Source organism: Leopardus geoffroyi, chromosome C3 (assembly GCF_018350155.1).
Source record: "Leopardus geoffroyi isolate Oge1 chromosome C3, O.geoffroyi_Oge1_pat1.0, whole genome shotgun sequence".
Lineage (NCBI taxonomy): Eukaryota > Metazoa > Chordata > Mammalia > Carnivora > Felidae > Leopardus > Leopardus geoffroyi.
In genome coordinates, this window is record NC_059338.1 from 135,290,451 (window position 1) to 135,309,171 (window position 18,721).

At 36.9% G+C, this 18,721-nt stretch overlaps 1 protein-coding gene across 5 annotated transcripts in view; it reads right to left on the reverse strand.

The window, feature by feature from the left end:
• PREX2 (phosphatidylinositol-3,4,5-trisphosphate dependent Rac exchange factor 2) overlaps positions 1-18,721 on the reverse strand; it is a 294,292-nt gene that overhangs the window by 81,202 nt on the left and 194,369 nt on the right. For all 5 annotated transcript variants that reach the window (XM_045454996.1, XM_045454997.1, XM_045455000.1 and 2 more), the window contains 3 exons: positions 14,635-14,852; positions 9,904-10,006; positions 5,096-5,239 (listed from right to left, as the gene is read on the reverse strand). In XM_045454996.1, the coding sequence (XP_045310952.1) occupies positions 5,096-5,239; positions 9,904-10,006; positions 14,635-14,852 (465 nt within the window). The remainder of the gene's footprint in view (positions 1-5,095; positions 5,240-9,903; positions 10,007-14,634; positions 14,853-18,721) is intronic.

The following is an 18,721-nucleotide window of genomic DNA, read 5'->3' on the forward strand; positions in this document are numbered from 1 at the left end:
GAAAACCACCAAAAGAGACCCAGGAAACAAGTACTTATCACTACTTTACAAAGAAGAGATGCCATATTCTAGGGCACAATATAACTAACATCAAAGACCTTTATGTGATGCCATGTCCCTAGTACGTAGGATACATGGGTCTGGGAACCAAGAGTGGAAGTAGAAAGGTCCCTGCTTAGCATCTATTGAGGGTTTAACTGTGTCCTCCAAAAAGATAAAACAAAAGTCCTAACCCCTGGTGGCTGCAAATGTGACCCTAATTTTTATACAGGGTTTTTGTAGGTATCATCTACTTAAAATGATGTCATACTGGATTAGGGTGGGCCCAAATCCAACGACTCCTGTTCTTATAAGTGTCCACCTTATTGGGACAGAGACACAGAGACTGACACACTGAGGGAAGAAGGTTGTGTGAAGACAAAGGCAGAGGCTGTAATTCTTGCGTCACAAGCCAAGGCATGCCATGGACTTCTGACAGTCAGCAGAAGCTAAAAGTTAAGGAAGGATTCTTCCTTAGAGTCTTCCAAGGGAGCATGGCCTTCAGGGCATCTTGATTTCATACTTTTAGCCTCCAAAACGATGACAGAATAAATTTCTGTCGTTTTAAGCCACAGAGTTTGTGGTAATTTGTTACGGCAGGGCTGGGAAACTAATACAACATCAGTCCCAGTGCGTCACTTAGGGATGTGTGCTTCCCATCCCTGAAACTTTGGCTCCATGGGTTTAAAAGGTCCTGATCCCCAAAGTAGCCCACTTTCCCTAGAAGACAAGGCAGGGGTCCCACTGAACATCAGCTACGGTTACCACCTGAGCTCTGTAGGCCCCTGGTGCCAAGGCATCCAAGGAAGAGAGACCACCATCTTGGCAAGGCTGGTCGACTCTGATCATCTTAATTGTGGGGAAATAGGTTCTACTTATATAAATGGGTTAGAAAAAAAACAGTGTGGAAAGCCGCCACCATGGGGTGAAAGTGCCTCAGGTGAGCTATCGAGATATTGTACTGGGATCACGAGCAACTTGTTGTATCACCTGCAGGAACTTACTTTCCATCTGACGCCTGTATACCTTGATCACAAACGCCACTTGCCCCCTAGACTCTTTGCTTCTTACACACACAAGTTAATGATAACTGTCTGATTGTTTTCTCCACCTTCACCACGTGTGTAAGATCTTATTTTCTTCACTTTCACCATGTGTGTACGACCTTATGCACTCAATAAATACGGAGAGGAAACCCCTGTTTGGGGTTCTTGTCTCCTCCTGGACATTAGCCTCTCTCATATTCAATTTTGCATCTGCTCTCTTGCCGGACAAGAGAGAACTCCAGACTCATAGTCTGCAACACATAAGGAAGTAGGGCTATTGCTATATAATGAGGGCAGGAAGGAACATGTTTGCCACCCAGTAATCCACTTGGGTCCCTCTTGGTACTTCCATGTCTAAATTTGACGGTAAATGGACAAATGCAGCAACCCTGGCCTGAGGAGGGCAGAATGAACAGGAGGGTCAGGCCCCCCGGGGATGGAAGTCTTAGTCATGCCACTGGGACCAGAAGGTTGAGGCTGAGAGCAAGGATGATCCACAATGGATACAGAAGAGGGAAAATAGGCCTCTTTGGCAGCCCCAAGACCAGCTGCAGCAGCAGGGGTTATTTCTCATCCCATTACCATGCTTCTTCCCCAGGAAGGGGGCCCCATCAGAGTCACAAAGGAGACACTCCTACTCTTGACCCAAATGGATCTGAGGGTACAGGGTGGACCATGGCAGGTCGCTCACTCAGATTCCCTTTCAGAAAGGATGGGCTTGTTGCCTAGCTGTTGTGGTTGCCAGAAGACAGCCCTCAGCCATTAGCTCTTTAGGGAATCTTCAGTCTTTGCTGAAGAAAACTGTCCCACCGAAATCATTATCTCCTAGAGGCAGCCTGCCTCCTCATGACTTAACAATGCAGAAGTGAAAAGGCCCTACCCCATCGCCTGGTCTCCCCATATCTAGAAATGTTGAACCTTTGTGAAATGGATCAATCTAATTAAGCAAGGATTAACTGGATAATTGCACAGTGCTTCACAATCTACATTGACCTGTGCTTCCTCACTCCCGGTGGACTTTAGAATCACCTTAAAGGGGTGCCTGGGTGGCTCAGTCGATTAAGCGTCCAACTCTTGGTTTTGGCTCTCAAGTCACGATCTCATGGTTTCGTGGGTTCAAGCCCCGTGTCGGGCTCTGCAATGACAGTGTGGAGCCTGCTTGGGATTTTCTCTCCCTCTCTCTCTCTGCCCCTACCCCATTCATGCTGTCTCAGTATCTCTCAAAATAAGTAAATAAACTTAAAAAGAAAAAAAAAAAGAATCACTGGTAAAAATTCTAAAATATACTGGTATCTGGGCCTTATATCCCAGAGATTCTGACTTAATCAGTTTGGTGTGGAACCAAGCTTGGGTATTTTCTAAAACCTCCCCAAGGTGATTAAAGTGCAGCCAGTATTGAAGAAACAGCAAGCAAATAAGCCAACGGGAAAAGGGCAGAGGAAGTGACCCTGAATATCTATCCTCCTTACTCCCATTTTCACCAAGTTTATAGTCACTTGCTTTATCTCATCAAGGGCTTGGGGATCCCTCCAGGGTTAATTCCCTGGCCTGTAGCAAGTACTTAGAGAAGACTGCTTTTGTGTGATCTTTTCCTTCCAGCATTTTGCTTATGCTCTGTGCTGACTTTCCTGTTTGGCTGTTTCTGTGATCTTTATCTTGTAAATCTGTATCACTTGTTTTGTCTGCCTCGATTGCTATTCTGCAGGTCTCCCCTTGAGTGATACATGTTCCTTAAAGTGTATCCTGCTTGCTTCTGGCACTAGAATTCCTGATCTCCTAGCTGGTCCCATCTCTGCAGCGAGCCCCATCAGTCAGTGTGCCCTCCTTCGCCAAAGGGTCTATTCAGGCAAGAAAAATGAGAAGAAAGCAGTATGTTTGCTTCCTGTTCTAAGTATATGGTACAACAGACAACTTTACAAGGGCTAACAGAAATAATTTTCCCAGGAGGTTTTCAAATTCGTCTCATTTTTCTAATTTTCGTATTTGCTAGTAAAGACCAATAATGTACATATGTACACCTAAAGCTAAAACCCTTTGAATAAACTTCCATCTCCGGAATAGACACCATTTGGAATCTCTTCATTTACCACCACTTTCAATTACCAGATGGTAATCTCTATTCAAGCTGGTGTTGAATTTCCTGGGCTTCTCTCAATCTGATGAAAATAGTCACAGCGACTAATAATGAATCCTCATGGGAATTTTAGAAGTGCAGAGGAACTTCGGCAACCCCTTTAAATAAGCAGCCTTATCACTGACACTGTTCTAATGAGACAAGCTGTTTTCCAGTCTTCTTTACCTATCTGTGACCTCAACTGCAATAGTATTTCCACTGTTGCTTTTTCATAGTTCATTGCTGTGTAAATATTAAAACCTAATGTTAGCTAGTGTTCCGTTACATTTTAAAAAGCAATACTCTATTCACTGAACTAGTATGTATTTAGGAATTTTTTTTTTAAATTAGACTTAGCCATAATTATAAAAGAGAGGTTACTTGGAAAATACTCTTCCTTTTCCCATGAACATTTGCTGTTGGGTATGAATATTCAGCTATTTATGGCTGGTGTGTCACAAATGTAATAATTTTTTTAGAAAAGATGCAAAATGCCATCTGTCATCTCAGTCATGATTTCAAAGGCAGAATTTTTAAAAAGAGGAGTAAAGGAAAGGAAGTGAAGAATCTTTAATAACTGTAAACTCTGTTTAAATCCTATAAAAGTTAACCTCCTTCTTTGTCTTCTAAAACTATCTGTGTAATGGCATTTAACATATTTTAGGCTAAACTATCCTCCCAAGGTAGCTCCAAAGGTCTATTTCTGCTCAGTTTCTTTTTATTCCCCCATTCCTTTCCATTACAGACTCTTGTATTGTCTATATGGACCCTACCACAGTCCTCCAAAAAAAAAAAAAATGAAAATACCTTCTAATAAACTCCTAAGATCTCTGCACTGACAACTTCCTCTGCTTAAATGTATTCTTACCAAGTATCTGAGGCAGCCATTGTTTTTAAACTATGGCAATCAAAGAAAGGGCAATCTATCTTTTAGAATTACAATAATATGCATATGGTACAAGAATTTTCACTTGGCCATAGATTTTGATTTCATTTGCCTGTCCTTCAGTTACAGAGATTAATTTTATTTCTCTACTCTTCTCATTTTTTATTAGAATATAAAAATTCCACAGCAAAACTGATGCAGTTCTTGAAAACTCAATAGAAGAAAAAAATGAAATCCTCCATGGACGTGCTCAGAGAAATTGATATAATCTTGTGACCACAGCATGAGTTAAAAAAAAAAAATCATAGACTAGAAGAAACTACAGTAGAATAATCTGGACTTCTGATCAGTTTGGGGCTGCATTTGTGCCTCTGGAAATAAAACAGATCCAGGATCTTTCCTTGGAAACCAGTTCACTGAAAGACTCTTACTCATGTTAACCTTAATTTCTTCTATTGCAGTTAAAAAAACTCATTGTTCATTTGCCAAAACAATTTGTTTATTTATAAAAGGAATATATTTTTACTCAGGGTAAAAACTCAAAGAATAAAAAATCATCATCAATTTAATCACCCAATGATACCAAAAACATTTTATATACATTTGATTATATACACACTTGGATTACATAATTGAGAATGGAATATAAATTTTTTGTAACTTGCATGTGTACATTGCCAATCTTTTTCTATCTCATAAAAAAAATTTTAACCATATAATTTTAATGGCTCTACCATAATTTAATTGAGCCAAATTAATTTATCTGTATTATTTAAACCACTCATGTCTTGTTTCTCCGTTATAAATACTGTTGCAGTCCTATTTGGTAAATATTTAAAACTAATGTTATTCTTTCCTTAATAAACATTCGCAGAAGTAAATACATTACCTAGGTACTGTGAAGGAATTTTTGAATTAATGGAAAAAACAACTATGATGGCTACAATTACACGTATTTTTAAAAATAAAGATAACATAATTTAAGTACATGTATTAAAAAAAGTAGTTTACCTTGTGCAAAAAGAACAGGATGAATTTTAAACCCTCCTCCATTTTTCAAACGTTGAGGCAGCTGTTCAAAATGATAACTATCAATGTAGAAGTAAACTTTCAGAGCCTGCCGACTTCCTTCCGCTTGATATGTAAGAGGAACATCTAAATGACATTTAATATTACATTATTTCCAAAAGTCAGGTTGTTATAAAGTGTATTTGTTAACTTTTTTAAAAATCTTGAAAATTACTAGAAACTAATATAAATATATGCATATTATATATAATGTATTATACTCATATAATATACTTGACATAGATGTTGACTTCAGGTTAGGCAAACTTACAGCGCTATTCAGTGAAAGTATTAAATCAGATTCTTATTAGCTAAAGCAACAGATTTATTACTGTACTGTATATAAAATTCTACAATAGGAAACTTCGTTACACTTTGACACACCAGATGTCTCACTTAACTAAATGAGAAGTTTAGTTACACATGGTTTGGAATCACAATCTCCCAGGGCAGCTGCCTCATTCATATTTTAGTCAAAATGAGTCCTTGGGGTACAATTCTTAAGTAGTGTACAAGAGATTGGGTACAGAGCAACCATTATCAAAATTCGCATGGGTTTTGCAAGTTCCATTCCCTGAGCACCAGATCAAAAACATATTACCTCTGTTGATGCCCTACAGTCATTAGAAATTATCTGTCCAAATTCTTTTAGTTTTCTCAAAGATCTTAAGTTTAATTACTCAAAAACAAAAGCAAAATAAAAAACTAAACCCAAAAAACAACCAATTTGAAAAGCTAAAATGATGCAGGAGTATTTCATAGTGCTATCATAAATACTTCTCATTTTATGTTACTTATCCAAGACAAATAACTTTCATTTCATTTAAAAAGAATGTAAAATCTTCCTAAGAAGCTAGAATAGTCATATTAACCAAGTTAAAAATTAAGGCAAAAATATAGTAGAAATTTTAATACAAGTTCTTGCTCAATATTTGTTAGTTCTAACCTACTTCTTGAATAAAATTATGTATAAAAGTAGAGTTCAATGTTAAATCCATTATGGAAGAGAGATTCCAGGTTTCTCATTAAATGTAGGTAATTATGCATATCAATAGCAGAGGTATTGCATTAACATCTACAAGTCTCTTTTATGCCATATAATAATGCTTATTTTATTTTTCTTTCTGTATTTTTAGAGTTTCTTTAACTTTATTTATTTTGAGAGAGAGAGAGAGAAAGGGAGCAGGGGAGGGGCAGAGAGACAGGGGGAGAGAGAGAATCTTAAGCAGGCTCCATGCTATGCTGTCAGCGCAGAGCCTGATGCAGGGCTTTGACCTGAGCAAAGATCAAGAGTTGGACTCTTACTGAGCCACCTAGGAGCCCCTTTCTATATGCTTATGGGAGGTATAAAGGATTTGGGTTTAGAAAAGAGAAGACATTTATCAGTTGAAGAGTTGGAAATTAACTGGATTTTAATGATTGGGAAACTCCGTTTTTTCCTTAGCTCTACAATAGAAAAAGGATGCACAGACACTATAGAAAATGTATATATACTAAGTATATACTAAGTATTTGTATTTTCTAGTTCCCCTTTACATACAATGTCTTTCATTTGTATTTCAATTTTTAAAACTACATTTGTTTACTCTTTGGCACCAAATGTTTTTGAAAGAAAGATAATAATGCAGCAGTTGGAGTTCCATTATAGGACAAATAAACATGCTATCCTAGGAAGAAAGAAAGTGAAAATGACTGATAATTATCAAGTATATTAAATTTAAAATGAAGTTAAAGCTAAGAGTGAAAGAATGACCTTCTCTCGAAGTAATTGGTATACCTGTAAAAGCACATAGTAATGTGGAGCTGAAATTGCTGCCTTTTATTTGTGGAAATTTATCTACTATGAAAAAAAATTGAAGATTAGGACTATGTAACAATTAAAGGCTACAAAAAAATTATTGCACGAAGAAAAGGTCTCTCCTATGGTATTTATTCCAGAGAGGAATTCCAACCGTGGCATCCCATCCCGGTAAACTTGGCCCTCCGTCACTGAACAGGCCCATGAATTTGAAGGTAAGTCTCCAAGAAGTTGTTAGTTCCCTTTGCCTGAATTGCTCTTCGGTGACCCTCTGCAGGGCTGGGTCTTTATCACCCTTTGGATTTCAGCTTAAAAGCTATTTCTGCTGAGAGCCCTTCCTTGTTGATTCCTTAAAGAGCCACCTTACCCTCAATTCTTTAAGCACTGCTTATTTCCTGCATAGGATTTATCATGGCCCTAATCATCTTTGTAGTTGATTCCTTCTTTGTTTTTTCCCAAGTAGGCTGTGAGCTCCATAAAGATAGGGATGGTGTCTGTCCTATTCATCACGGCATCCACGGTTACAGGTGCAATGCCTGGCTCATATAGAAATAGTGAAAGCTCAAAAATATCCATTCTGCTAATCATTATAGTAAAATTACCTGTATCACCATTGAAAGGGGGGAAGATTTGCTATCATTATATTTTTATTCTCCAAAAACATGAAGATTTTCCATAAAATATATTTAATTTTATACAACCTAATCATTTAGCTCACTTATTCCTTCTTCACTAATTACCTAACATGACATAGAAAGGATCTCGTACTTTCCCTATACTACAGTGGGTTACAATGTCCATCTATTCCTTTTTATCTCTCACTAGTTTCTAAGCTTCATACCAATGGGGTCTTTGTTTTATTTAGTCACTATTATATCTCGGGAATTTAGTTCAGCAGTTAGCATGGTGTATATACCTAGTATTTCTTAAAGAAAAATAAAATGTCTTCAATCCAGACATTTGAGTTCAACTTGCTTGCAAGCCCTATTTTTTCAGAATCTCATTATTCTTTAATGCAAAAATATGACTATAAATAATGCTAAACATAGCTCTTTAAAAAGAATGCAGAGTAATAAAGTGAGAAGGATGGGTTCAAATATTTGCTGAATACTACCACGAGCCTTGTAATGTTAGGGACTTTCTTTTTTTTGTTTTTCAATTTTTTGAATATTTATTTTTAAGAGAGAGAGAGAGAGAGAGATAGCACAAGCAGGGAAAGCACATAGAGAGAGGGAGGCAGAATCCAAAGCAGGTCCCAGGCTCTGAGCTGTCAGCACAGAGCACAATGTGGGGCTTGAGCCCACAGGCCACAAAATCATGACCTGAGCCAAAGTCAGCCGTTTAACCAACTGAGCCACCCAGGCACCCCTTTTTTTTAATTTTTGTTTTTTTCATTAAATTTCTTTTTAATGTTTATTTGTTTTTAAGAGAGGGAGAGAGAGAGAGAATGTGCAAGGCTAGGGACTTGCAAATACATTATCTTATTTAAGGCTCATGACCCCATGAGTGAGGGAAAGCTGGTATTCCCATGTTTGTGGATAAGAGTCACACAAGTTTGGGACTCGAGTTTCTTATCTTCAAAGCACAGTTCTCTTTATAACTTCATGTTTCCTCCCCTCTGTGCTCAGTCCTTCCCTCAAAGACAAGTAGCCAAACTAGTCTTCACTACAGTGATGCAAATTAATTTGTCCATCTGACTCCTCTGTTTCTAACCTTACAGAAAGATCAAATTACATGCAATTAATAATAAAGCTCTAGCTTCCTTATACCACTTAAATAAGATGTGATGACACTGGGTATTAAAAAATTCTCTTCTTTCCTGAATATACTTAGGTATGTTCCTACCATCACTGTTAATGACTTGCTTGGAATATCTATTAGTGTAGCATTGGAACTGACCTTGCCCTAGGGACCTGTTTTCAGAAGTTGAGGTTATGCTTTGGGGACATTCATAAAAATATATATGAATTACATGAATGTTTATATTTGTCACAGATACGTACACATTTACATGCTAATATTACTTATGTGGTCTTAATTATCTCTAATATTTATACTAGTTTTCAATGTGCTAAAGTTAAACCTCTCATGGTGGCTATGCAATAAGTAACTGTTTTATCAAGCTTATAACACGGGTCCCCTGCCTGCTTGTTCAACAGACCATTCACCAGTAATGTCATATTTGAACCATGGAAAACAGTACTCCTGTGAGCTTATGGCCCCTAAAGCAAAATTTAAAAGAAAAAAAAACAGGGTATGTTGTGAAAATAAGAGTTTCTCTGCCTTTGGCAAAATCATACCCACATGACTAAAGTAAATGAAAATATATTCTATTTTATACATGCCCACAGAAGACCATACAATTTTTGCAAGTAATAATATCCTAATCAATTAATCCCCTTCACCAAGTTCTCCCTTGAATATAATCCAAATCCTTAACATTGTAATTCATGTTCTCATTCTCTCTCATTTATCAGTGAAGATGAAACTTTAATAAAATTCTGTTCTCTCTACCTTCATAATTTAATACATTCAGAATCAACCACTTGTATCATCTCCACAACTACCCTCAAGGTCAAGTCCCCATCATCTTTCAACCTGGGTCACTGAAGTAGCTTCCTCACTGGTTTGCTTCTGTCCTTGTCCCCAGTAATGCTTTATTCAACACTGCAATCAGAGGCAGCTTTCAGTAGGTAAGCCAGATCAGGTCATTCCTCTGACCCATGGCTTAATTAGAAACGCGAGGTTCTTTCAATGGTCTGGTATAAGCCTCTTCACGTATATTTTCTATCACTTCCACACTTGGTTATTATTATTTATTTTACCCTAAATGTAACATTTTATATAAAACAATTTGAACTATATATCAAATATAATATCAAAGTTATGCCATATGTTTTTGTTTGATGTCAAAAAATTCTATGAAACACCTATGAGACATTTAACTACTTACTTGCAACCAGTGGTTCCTCTTCTGACGGTTTAAAGTAAAAAGAAACTTTTTCCAAATCAAATAGTGCAACCAGTGTATCTTCTAACATGGCTTGTTCATCTGTCTAGAAAGAAAGAAAACAGTAAAAAATATGATTGGATTGCAAAGGATAGAACATCACATCACATCACATCACATCACATCACATCACACTTTATCACATCTCCAGACCAAAACTAGCTTCATTTGTGTTTTATTTACATGCAAACCAAATTATCAACACTTATCTAAGAATTTACTGTCCACAATGAAATTAACAAATCCCTCAAAGTTACAAGTCTCTTTAATAGTTTTATATTTTTCCTTTTCCGTATTACCTAAATGGTTCTACACAATCTTTCAGTCTATTTTGCAGCTATATTCAAACTGTGTTGATTTTTATTATTTACAAACAAATGTGTAAATAATACAATAAGCATGCTATCTGTCTCCAAACTTCTATAATCTTAAAAATGTAACAGCTAAAAGGCAAGAATATTATTTCATTAAAAAGCCACAGTACACAGTTTCCATCCTGTTTTACAATAAGATAGCCGATGCATTATTCATTTTGCAACCTTGTAGAGCTGTGATGAAAGCAATTTGCATGTATGCAGTGATTTTTCTTCCAAAGAGCTTGGGTACAAGAATCGTTTCTATCTCACTTGCCTTTATGGGGCCTTAATCTAGAGTCTTGTGACTATGAAATCTGATTTGTTTTTATCATTCCTTTCATTCTAAGAACATATGATTTCACATTGAAGCAGGTAAGGCCCAGCCACGGTAACAAGTTCTGTGCATGTCTCAGCAATATTATCTTTCTAGTATTAAATTCTGGCCTTCCTATTAGCAGTTTTGTGCATGACCTAGAGTCTTTTATTAATTTCCTCCTGAAAGAATAATTAGCCTTATCATACACAGATTATCTTTTAAAGGTAACATTTGTTTCTTTAAGACTATCAATGGTCCTTTTAAATAATGATTTTAACAAGATTTACACACGCTTTTAAAAGTTGCTGTAAGCATACAGCCATTTTGGGGAGGGGGCAGCATGAGTAGAGGGTGAAGGAGATACTAAAGAATGTCCCTTGTGGGAAAAAGAATCACTAAATCAAACTCCAGGTCCCAAAGATGTATAGCATGCAAAGCAAAAAGTTAAGAGAATCATCACCTTTGCACTTTGGCTTGGTACTTAATACGGTGCATGGTACACAGTAAGTGCTGGATAAATGTTTATTTTAGTAAACTTATTTTTTAAAGTCCTTTGAAGCAGCAAAAGTATGCCATGAACCTGGAATTGGAAGGATAGGGCTGAAGAGTCAGCATCTTCTTAACTGAGAAGAATACACACAAGGAAGAAGTGTCCCAAACAGGCAGGCCTCTGATTGCTATAGTGCAAGTCCTGATGCTCCAGCACATGTGGCTAAAGTGATATGCAAGTGACCATGGACTGTGCTCAGAGCTCAGGGACACACAGACTGCCAGTGCTGGCACCTCCCACAGAACCTTCCACATTGCTAGGAGGCTTGTATGTGCTTGTTACAGAGACAGAAAAAACATGGGTTTCTTTGACTTTTTATAAAGCAAACTTTGCATTTTTTTAAATCAATTCTATAATGTTAAGGGTTTCAAAAGACTAAGGAAAAAAAAAACAGTTTTCTTGAGATATAATTCACATCCTATAAAAGTCCCCCATTTAAAGTGTATAAGCTTAGGGGTTTTTAGTGTACTCAGAGTTGTGTAACTACCACCATAGTCTAATTTTAGAATATTTGCACCACCCCACAAAGAAATTCAGTACCCATTAGCATTCACTCCCCATATCCCTTCTTCCAGTCCTTAGCTCTAGGCAACCATTAGCCTACTTTCAGTCTCTGAAATTTGCCTATTGCACATATTACATAATAATGGACTCAAATAATATATATCTTTTACAGCTATAATCACTTAGCATAATGTTTTCAACCTCCATCCATGTTGTAGCCTGAGAATATCTGTATACAAGTTTCTGTGTAAATATAAGTTTTCATTTTTCTTTGTGTAAATATAAGTTTTCATTTTTCTTGTATATTATATAGGAGTAGAATTTCTGGGTAATATGGGAATTCTATGTTTAACATTTTAAAGAAGTGCTAAATAGTTTTCCAAAATGGCTGCACTGACTTCAGTGTCCATCAACAACAAATGGATAAGGAAGATATGATGTATCTCTCCCTCTCTCTCTCTCTCTCTCTCTCTCTCTCTCTCTCACACACACACACACACACACACACACACACACGAATATTACTCAGCCATAACAAAGGTGAGATGTTTTCATTTGGGACAACATGGATGGGCCTACATTACAGTGATATGTGGAATCTAAAAAACAAAACAAATGAATAAACAAACAAAAGACAAATCAGGCCTATAAATACCACAACAAACTGATGGCTGCCAGAGGGAAGGGGGTGGTGGGATGGGCAAAATGGATAAAGGGAAGTAAAAGATACAGGCTTCCAGTTGTGGAATGAATAAATCATGGGAATAAAAGGCACAGCATAGGGAGTATAGTCAGTAGTGCTGTAATAGTGTTGTATGGTGACAGATGGTAGCCTTGTGGTGAGGGTAGCAGAACACATACAGAGGTTGAATCATTATGTTGTACACCTGAAACTAATGTAACATTGCATGTCAACTATATTCAAATAAAAAATATATGGAAAAAATTTTAAAAACGGCTGCACTATTTTACATTCCCACCAGCAATGTATGAGGGTTACAATTTCTCCTTACCAACACTTGTGATTGTCTTTTGGATTACAGTTATCCACATCTCAATGTGTCCTAGTATCTTATTGTAGTTTTGAGTTGCATTTCCCCAATGGCTAATGATGTCAATCATCTTTTCATGTGTTTTCTGGCCATTTTATATCTTCTTCCAAGAAACACCTATTCAAATCCTTTGTGTGCTTTTTTAATCGAGTTGTCTTTTTATTAAGTGTTAAGAATTCATTGTAGAGTCTTGGGACACTTGGTGGCTCAATTGGTTGAGCGTCCAACTTTTGGTCTCAGCCAAGGTCATGATCTCATAGTTGTGAGTTTGATCCCGCATTGGGCTCTGTACTGACGGCTGTGGAGCCTGCCTGGGATTCTGTCTCTTCTTCCCTGCCCCTCCCCTGTTTTTGTTCTGTCTCTCAATCTCAAAATAAATTTTAAAAATTAAAAAATAAAGAATTCTTTCTAGAGTCTGGATATGTCACTTATCAGGTATATAAGTTCAAATATTTTCCCCCATTCCTTGGGATTTGGAACAAAATTAAGTTTAAAGTAAAAGTACCAGCACTTGATTAAACAACGGCAGTTTTAAAATAAGAGTAGAATATGGGGCGCCTGGGTGGCTCAGTCGGTTGGGCGGCCGACTTTGGCTCAGGTCATGATCTCGCGGTCTGTGAGTTTGAGCCCCGCGTCAGGCTCTGTGCTGACCTGCTCAGAGCCTGGAGCCTGTTTCGGATTCTGTGTTTCCCTCTCTCTCTGACCTTCCCCCATTCATGCTCTGTCTCTCTCTGTCTCAAAAATAAATAAACGTTAAAAAAAATTAAAAAAAAAGAGTAGAATAGAAATGAAGCCTCATTCATTCACCCATCTAACAAACACTTAATGTGTTAGGAAGTGGGTTTCCTTTCTTACGTCATTTCTATTTGATAGGAAATAATTAATATTTATTTTGTTTGTAAACATTTCCAAAAGTGCCTTATTTCAAAATTTTCATTAGTTAAATCTTTCTGAGTTTTATTAGCAATCAAATAAGAAATCGGTCGCCCACATGGAGCGCATAGAATCTTTTCAAAAGAACTTAATTTTGTTTCTCTGAAGTACACTGAGGCAGACTTCCTTACCTTATCATTCCAGAACCTTTTATGACTGTGCAGTATTGCAATTACCTCCCTATCTTCATTATCATTAAAGAAAAACATTTTGATATATAAACTCACATATATTTGTTTAATAGGTGACACAGGATCTCATATTTAAAATCACAATTCTATTTGATGAGTACCTTCAGCTTATACGTAAGAGTGAACATATTTGTCTTTTTGAACATCATGACAACTATCAGAACCACAGAAACTATATGTTAAAAGACTACTTTGATTTATCAAATATTTTGTGATGCTTTCTTCATGTGCACTGCGGGAAACTGATACATAAATATGGACTATTCTACAATAATTAAGGCAGTGTTCTTACATTTAACAGGACAAACATGCGTGCACAGGAAGGAAATAAAATCATTTAACATACACAAATTTTAAACAGATTGTCAGATAGTAAGGCATGAAAGTTGTCAGATCATGTCTATCAAGCAGGCTCCAGAATATCAATGTCAGTGGGAGCTTGGCTTTCGTGGCACTTCTGGATTGGAAATAAGGAACCACAGCATAAAGACCCTCTTTCCTCTGATGATCTTTCTCCGTCACTGCTTAGGGATCTAGGAATTAGTAACAGATGGAGGCTTTCTCAGCTTTCAGCAGCCTGAGAATACGTAAAATCAGGAAAGAAGAAATACCTTCTACATAGTTACTAAAACCATATTTGCCCATGGAAAAATGAATTCTTTTAAAGTAGCGGACTGCCTGCTAATATATAATGAATAACCACTTATTTGGGAATGGGTTACAAAGTATGTTAGGGTTGTCACAGGCAGTGGGAGACACTGTGATTCCTTACCAAGTTTGGTGACAGGAGCGACTGAAAGTGAAAAAGAACACCTGCGTTCGCTATCTGGTCCAGCCACCTTCTGCTGGCCTCCCCGGTGTCCATCTCATTGTCTTTGCTGTTGTCAAACATCTGGTTTAAGGCTGCCATAAGCTGCTCAGAGAAGGCACAGACTGTGGCCACAAGACTCTGGCAGAAAACCATGTCTCTTCGGAGCTGTGTCTCACTGTCTGTAACCCAGGAGAACATAAAGACAGTTTTGAAAAATGCCACAGGTAAATAAAACCAATTCATTAAGCATTTATATTTGCTGTTATTTCATCCTTTCACTATACTCAAACCATGTGGAAAATGTGAATCTGAACTCTACTAATGAGCATACACTTTAGCAAATATGCTAAACACCAAAAAAATTTAAAAACCATTAAAATAACTTTGGTTAATTGATATTGTGACTTTATTTTGCAATCATTGAATTGTTCTACAAAACCCAAGGGAAAAAAGGCTTTATTTATTGATGTGTTTTTTTTTTCTGATGGAACATGATTTGTTTGTTTCATGATATTTCCTAAAGGAAATTCACAGTTCAATTTTTCATTTTGTGCTGGCAATTGAAATACATTATTAATACTAAATTTTTTAAATGATCTAATAAAATTACTCTAATTTTGTTAACATGATATGCACATGGGGAAAAGAGTATTGATATCTGATTGTTTATAACAATAAGCAAATCTGGATCTCTTAGATTCACCTAAGGAAACTTCAGGAGTCGTAAACATGTCCAGCTTATAAATTCTTATATTTCTTTGAAATAACTAATGTATTTACAGTTTTAGCATATGCTGCTTTTCACCAGGATTCTTATTATGCAACTGGTTGGATTTTTGATGGACCCACACTGAAGGTATGTCTGCCCTGTGAATTGCCACTCTTGGGCCACCATTTTTTCCAAGTGGAAACAAGCTTGCCTCTGAGAACCTGATCACAGGGATTCACTTCTTTGGGTGTTTGGATACATACAAACTCCATGAACTATATAAATATAAGCCATAAATTCTGTGCACTGAAAAATCGCTTATACTAGAAGAACAATAAAAGTGAAAATACTCATTTTCTTAAAAATGTACTGAATATTTCAAGGGCTCAGAATTTTCTGAAATGAAGAAGCATTGTCAGTATTAGTGTAAAACATAGGTATAAATGTTGCCATTATTTAATGAGTTCTTGCTTTTTGATAAAAAGGCATGATTTTTAAGTTGTTTAACAAGAACACTGATCATATGTTTTTTTGTTTTGTTTTGTTTTTTAATTTTTTTTTTAACGTTTATTTATTTTGGAGACAGAGACAGAGCATGAACGGGGAAGGGGCAGAGAGAGAGGGAGACACAGAATCGGAAGCAGGCTCCAGGCTCTGGGCCATCAGCCCAGAGCCCGACGCGGGGCTCGAACTCACCGACTGTGAGATCGTGACCTGAGCTGAAGTCGGACGCGCAACCGACTGAGCCACCCAGGCGCCCCGTGATCATATGTTTTTAATAACCATCAAAGGCATGTGAACACATAATGTAACTGCTATGTATTACCTAGTTTCACTATTAGTAAAAGCTACTCTTAAAAAATTTATGAGAAAAAGGATTGGGTATTTAAAATATTTAATTTTATAATGAAAATATCCACTTATTATGTTGAACTATACAAACTTGCTGCTATACTAGGTCAAAATGGTTGAATATGGCAATTCCATATGGTTCAACTTTTTAACTTAACAACATGTGTTAGACATTTCCCTTAAGCAATTATATACCATGTGTCTCATTCAAATAGATGGAAAAGAGGGTTTTACAGGTAACTGTGAAATAGCCAAACTGGGAAAAAACTGTCCAAGCCTCAATTAAGAAAAAAGCAAAACACTTTTGTTTTCTTGTTATGCACAATTTTAAAAGTGTTGTGCACTTTTAAACAAAGTGTAGACATTCAGCAACTATTTACTGAATTAATAAATGAAAATGATGAACCAGTAGAGCAACTAAGAAACCAATTAAGTGAAATGAAAATGCATGAGCTCATTCTCTGACTTCTTAAATGCCTGGATTTAGTTTAACCTAAAAGGATAATTCAGATGGTTTGGGAGCCAAAACGTGTAGCTGCGGTACAGGGTTCAAGACAGAAACTACATAAAGGTGCCCTGTATCTTTCTTGTACATTCTTGCTTTGCTTTTCTGTTGTCCTATAGTAAAGCAGAAAATCTGGGAAATTAAAAAAAAATACTAGTAATTTTAGCAGGAATACTCTCACCTATAACCTGAGAATAATTTCACAATAAAAACTGAATCAGAAAGAAATGCTTTATATGAAGAATGGAAAGCTAAGGTCTAGAGAAGGAAGGATCCAGTTCCACTGAGAACTTTAGAAGCGATCACAAGGGTTAATAACTTTGCCACTAGTAGAAATAATTATCTTCAAATTGCTTTTGGGAAGCAATGCTCAAATTTCTTCCCATTTTTTAACCTTAGAAAGAATACTCAGATGTTTATTCTACACTCCACTACTATATTGTATATGCATTTAAAGTCAAACAAAATTTTCATTCAACCTCATTACCAAATCAGATAATGATCACACAAAGTTGTATTTGTTCATTAATTTAAACTTTTCACACTGAATACACCACAGGAATTAAACATGGCACCAGTCACTGGAGGTATGAAGACATCCAAGTTGAGGCCTCGGCCATGTCTGTGCTCACAGTAGTCACAGAAGTTGATATGCAAGATGCCCTTGGACCACCAGCCATTTAAATTTCAAACCAACATATTTTTAAATAAAAAATATTTTATAAATGTTTACTACTTCGTGAGGTGATTTTCAGTTGTACTTTCCTATTTTCAAAAGAGTAAATGACTTGTTTGCATAAACTTCAATATGCACATCATATTGAGATTTTCAAATAACTTTTACACATTATCGCTTCCCAGTGAGTAACAAAGGTAGAAAACTCAGAGTGGCAGAAAGGGGTCTTTACGATCTATCTATCCTCAAGTTAGGTTGACAGCTTATAAATGCACTACTTCCCTCCATTCATCCCTACACCAGCAACAATCTTCACAGGCTTGTTGTGAGAATACGATAAATCAATGTATCTGAAAGCAGCCAGGACCCTGGCTGTACAGACCTCTCCTCTTTGAGCCACACACTGCTGCTCAGGTTCCTCAAATGCTAAATGCTCTTACAGCTCATGCCTTGGGGCCTTCTGGCTGCAGACACTTTCTCACCCTTTCCATTAGCAAACTTTAAGTCATCTTTAAGAGTCAACTCCTTGAACTACTGAAACCCATTGAACTTAGGAAATATTACCTCCCCTGGTGAAATTTCCCCTCTCCTTCAGGAAGTATCCTGCACTTCTTGATCTGCCACCACAGGCTCGGGGGCATCCCTGTACTAGACGGCTAATTACTCAGCGGTGTGAGAGTTTGTTTACACGTTTGGGTTCCCCAAGAGACCATCAAGACCAGCAGAAGTGGCATATAATGTGAATTATGCTCATGGACCTAGAGACATATAATCTGACTTCATCTACCCATTCCATCCATTTTAAACCATATAATCCTAGGTATCAGATTCCTACATATAATATGAGGTATTTCTACTTCTTAGACCTACATACAATAAAGATAAATGAGATAAAGCACTTATCAAAGTGAAATTGCACAGCATGATTATTGTGATTCTTCTTTTCTCCAGCATCTAGCAGGGTGCCTGGCACTGAGTGGAGCTCAGTTCTACTGCTAAATAGGGAAGGAGCCACATGATGAACAAAGACACCAAAATAAGCAAACTCCCAGCAAAAATGAACAGGCCTTTTCTTATAATTACGCAGCTGTTCAAAATTCACAAGTGTCCATCCTTCCCCGAAACTATTCTCATTCCTCATTTTTATCAATAAGAATTACAGCAAAAACAACAACAGCTGCTTCTAGCTTCTAGCAAAAGAAGAAAGGCACGGAGAGCTGTTTTTTTGGTGACAGTTTGTTTACTGTTTTTGCAGAATAAGAATTCTCTTGTAGTGGGAATACATTCAAGACAAATGGATGTTTTC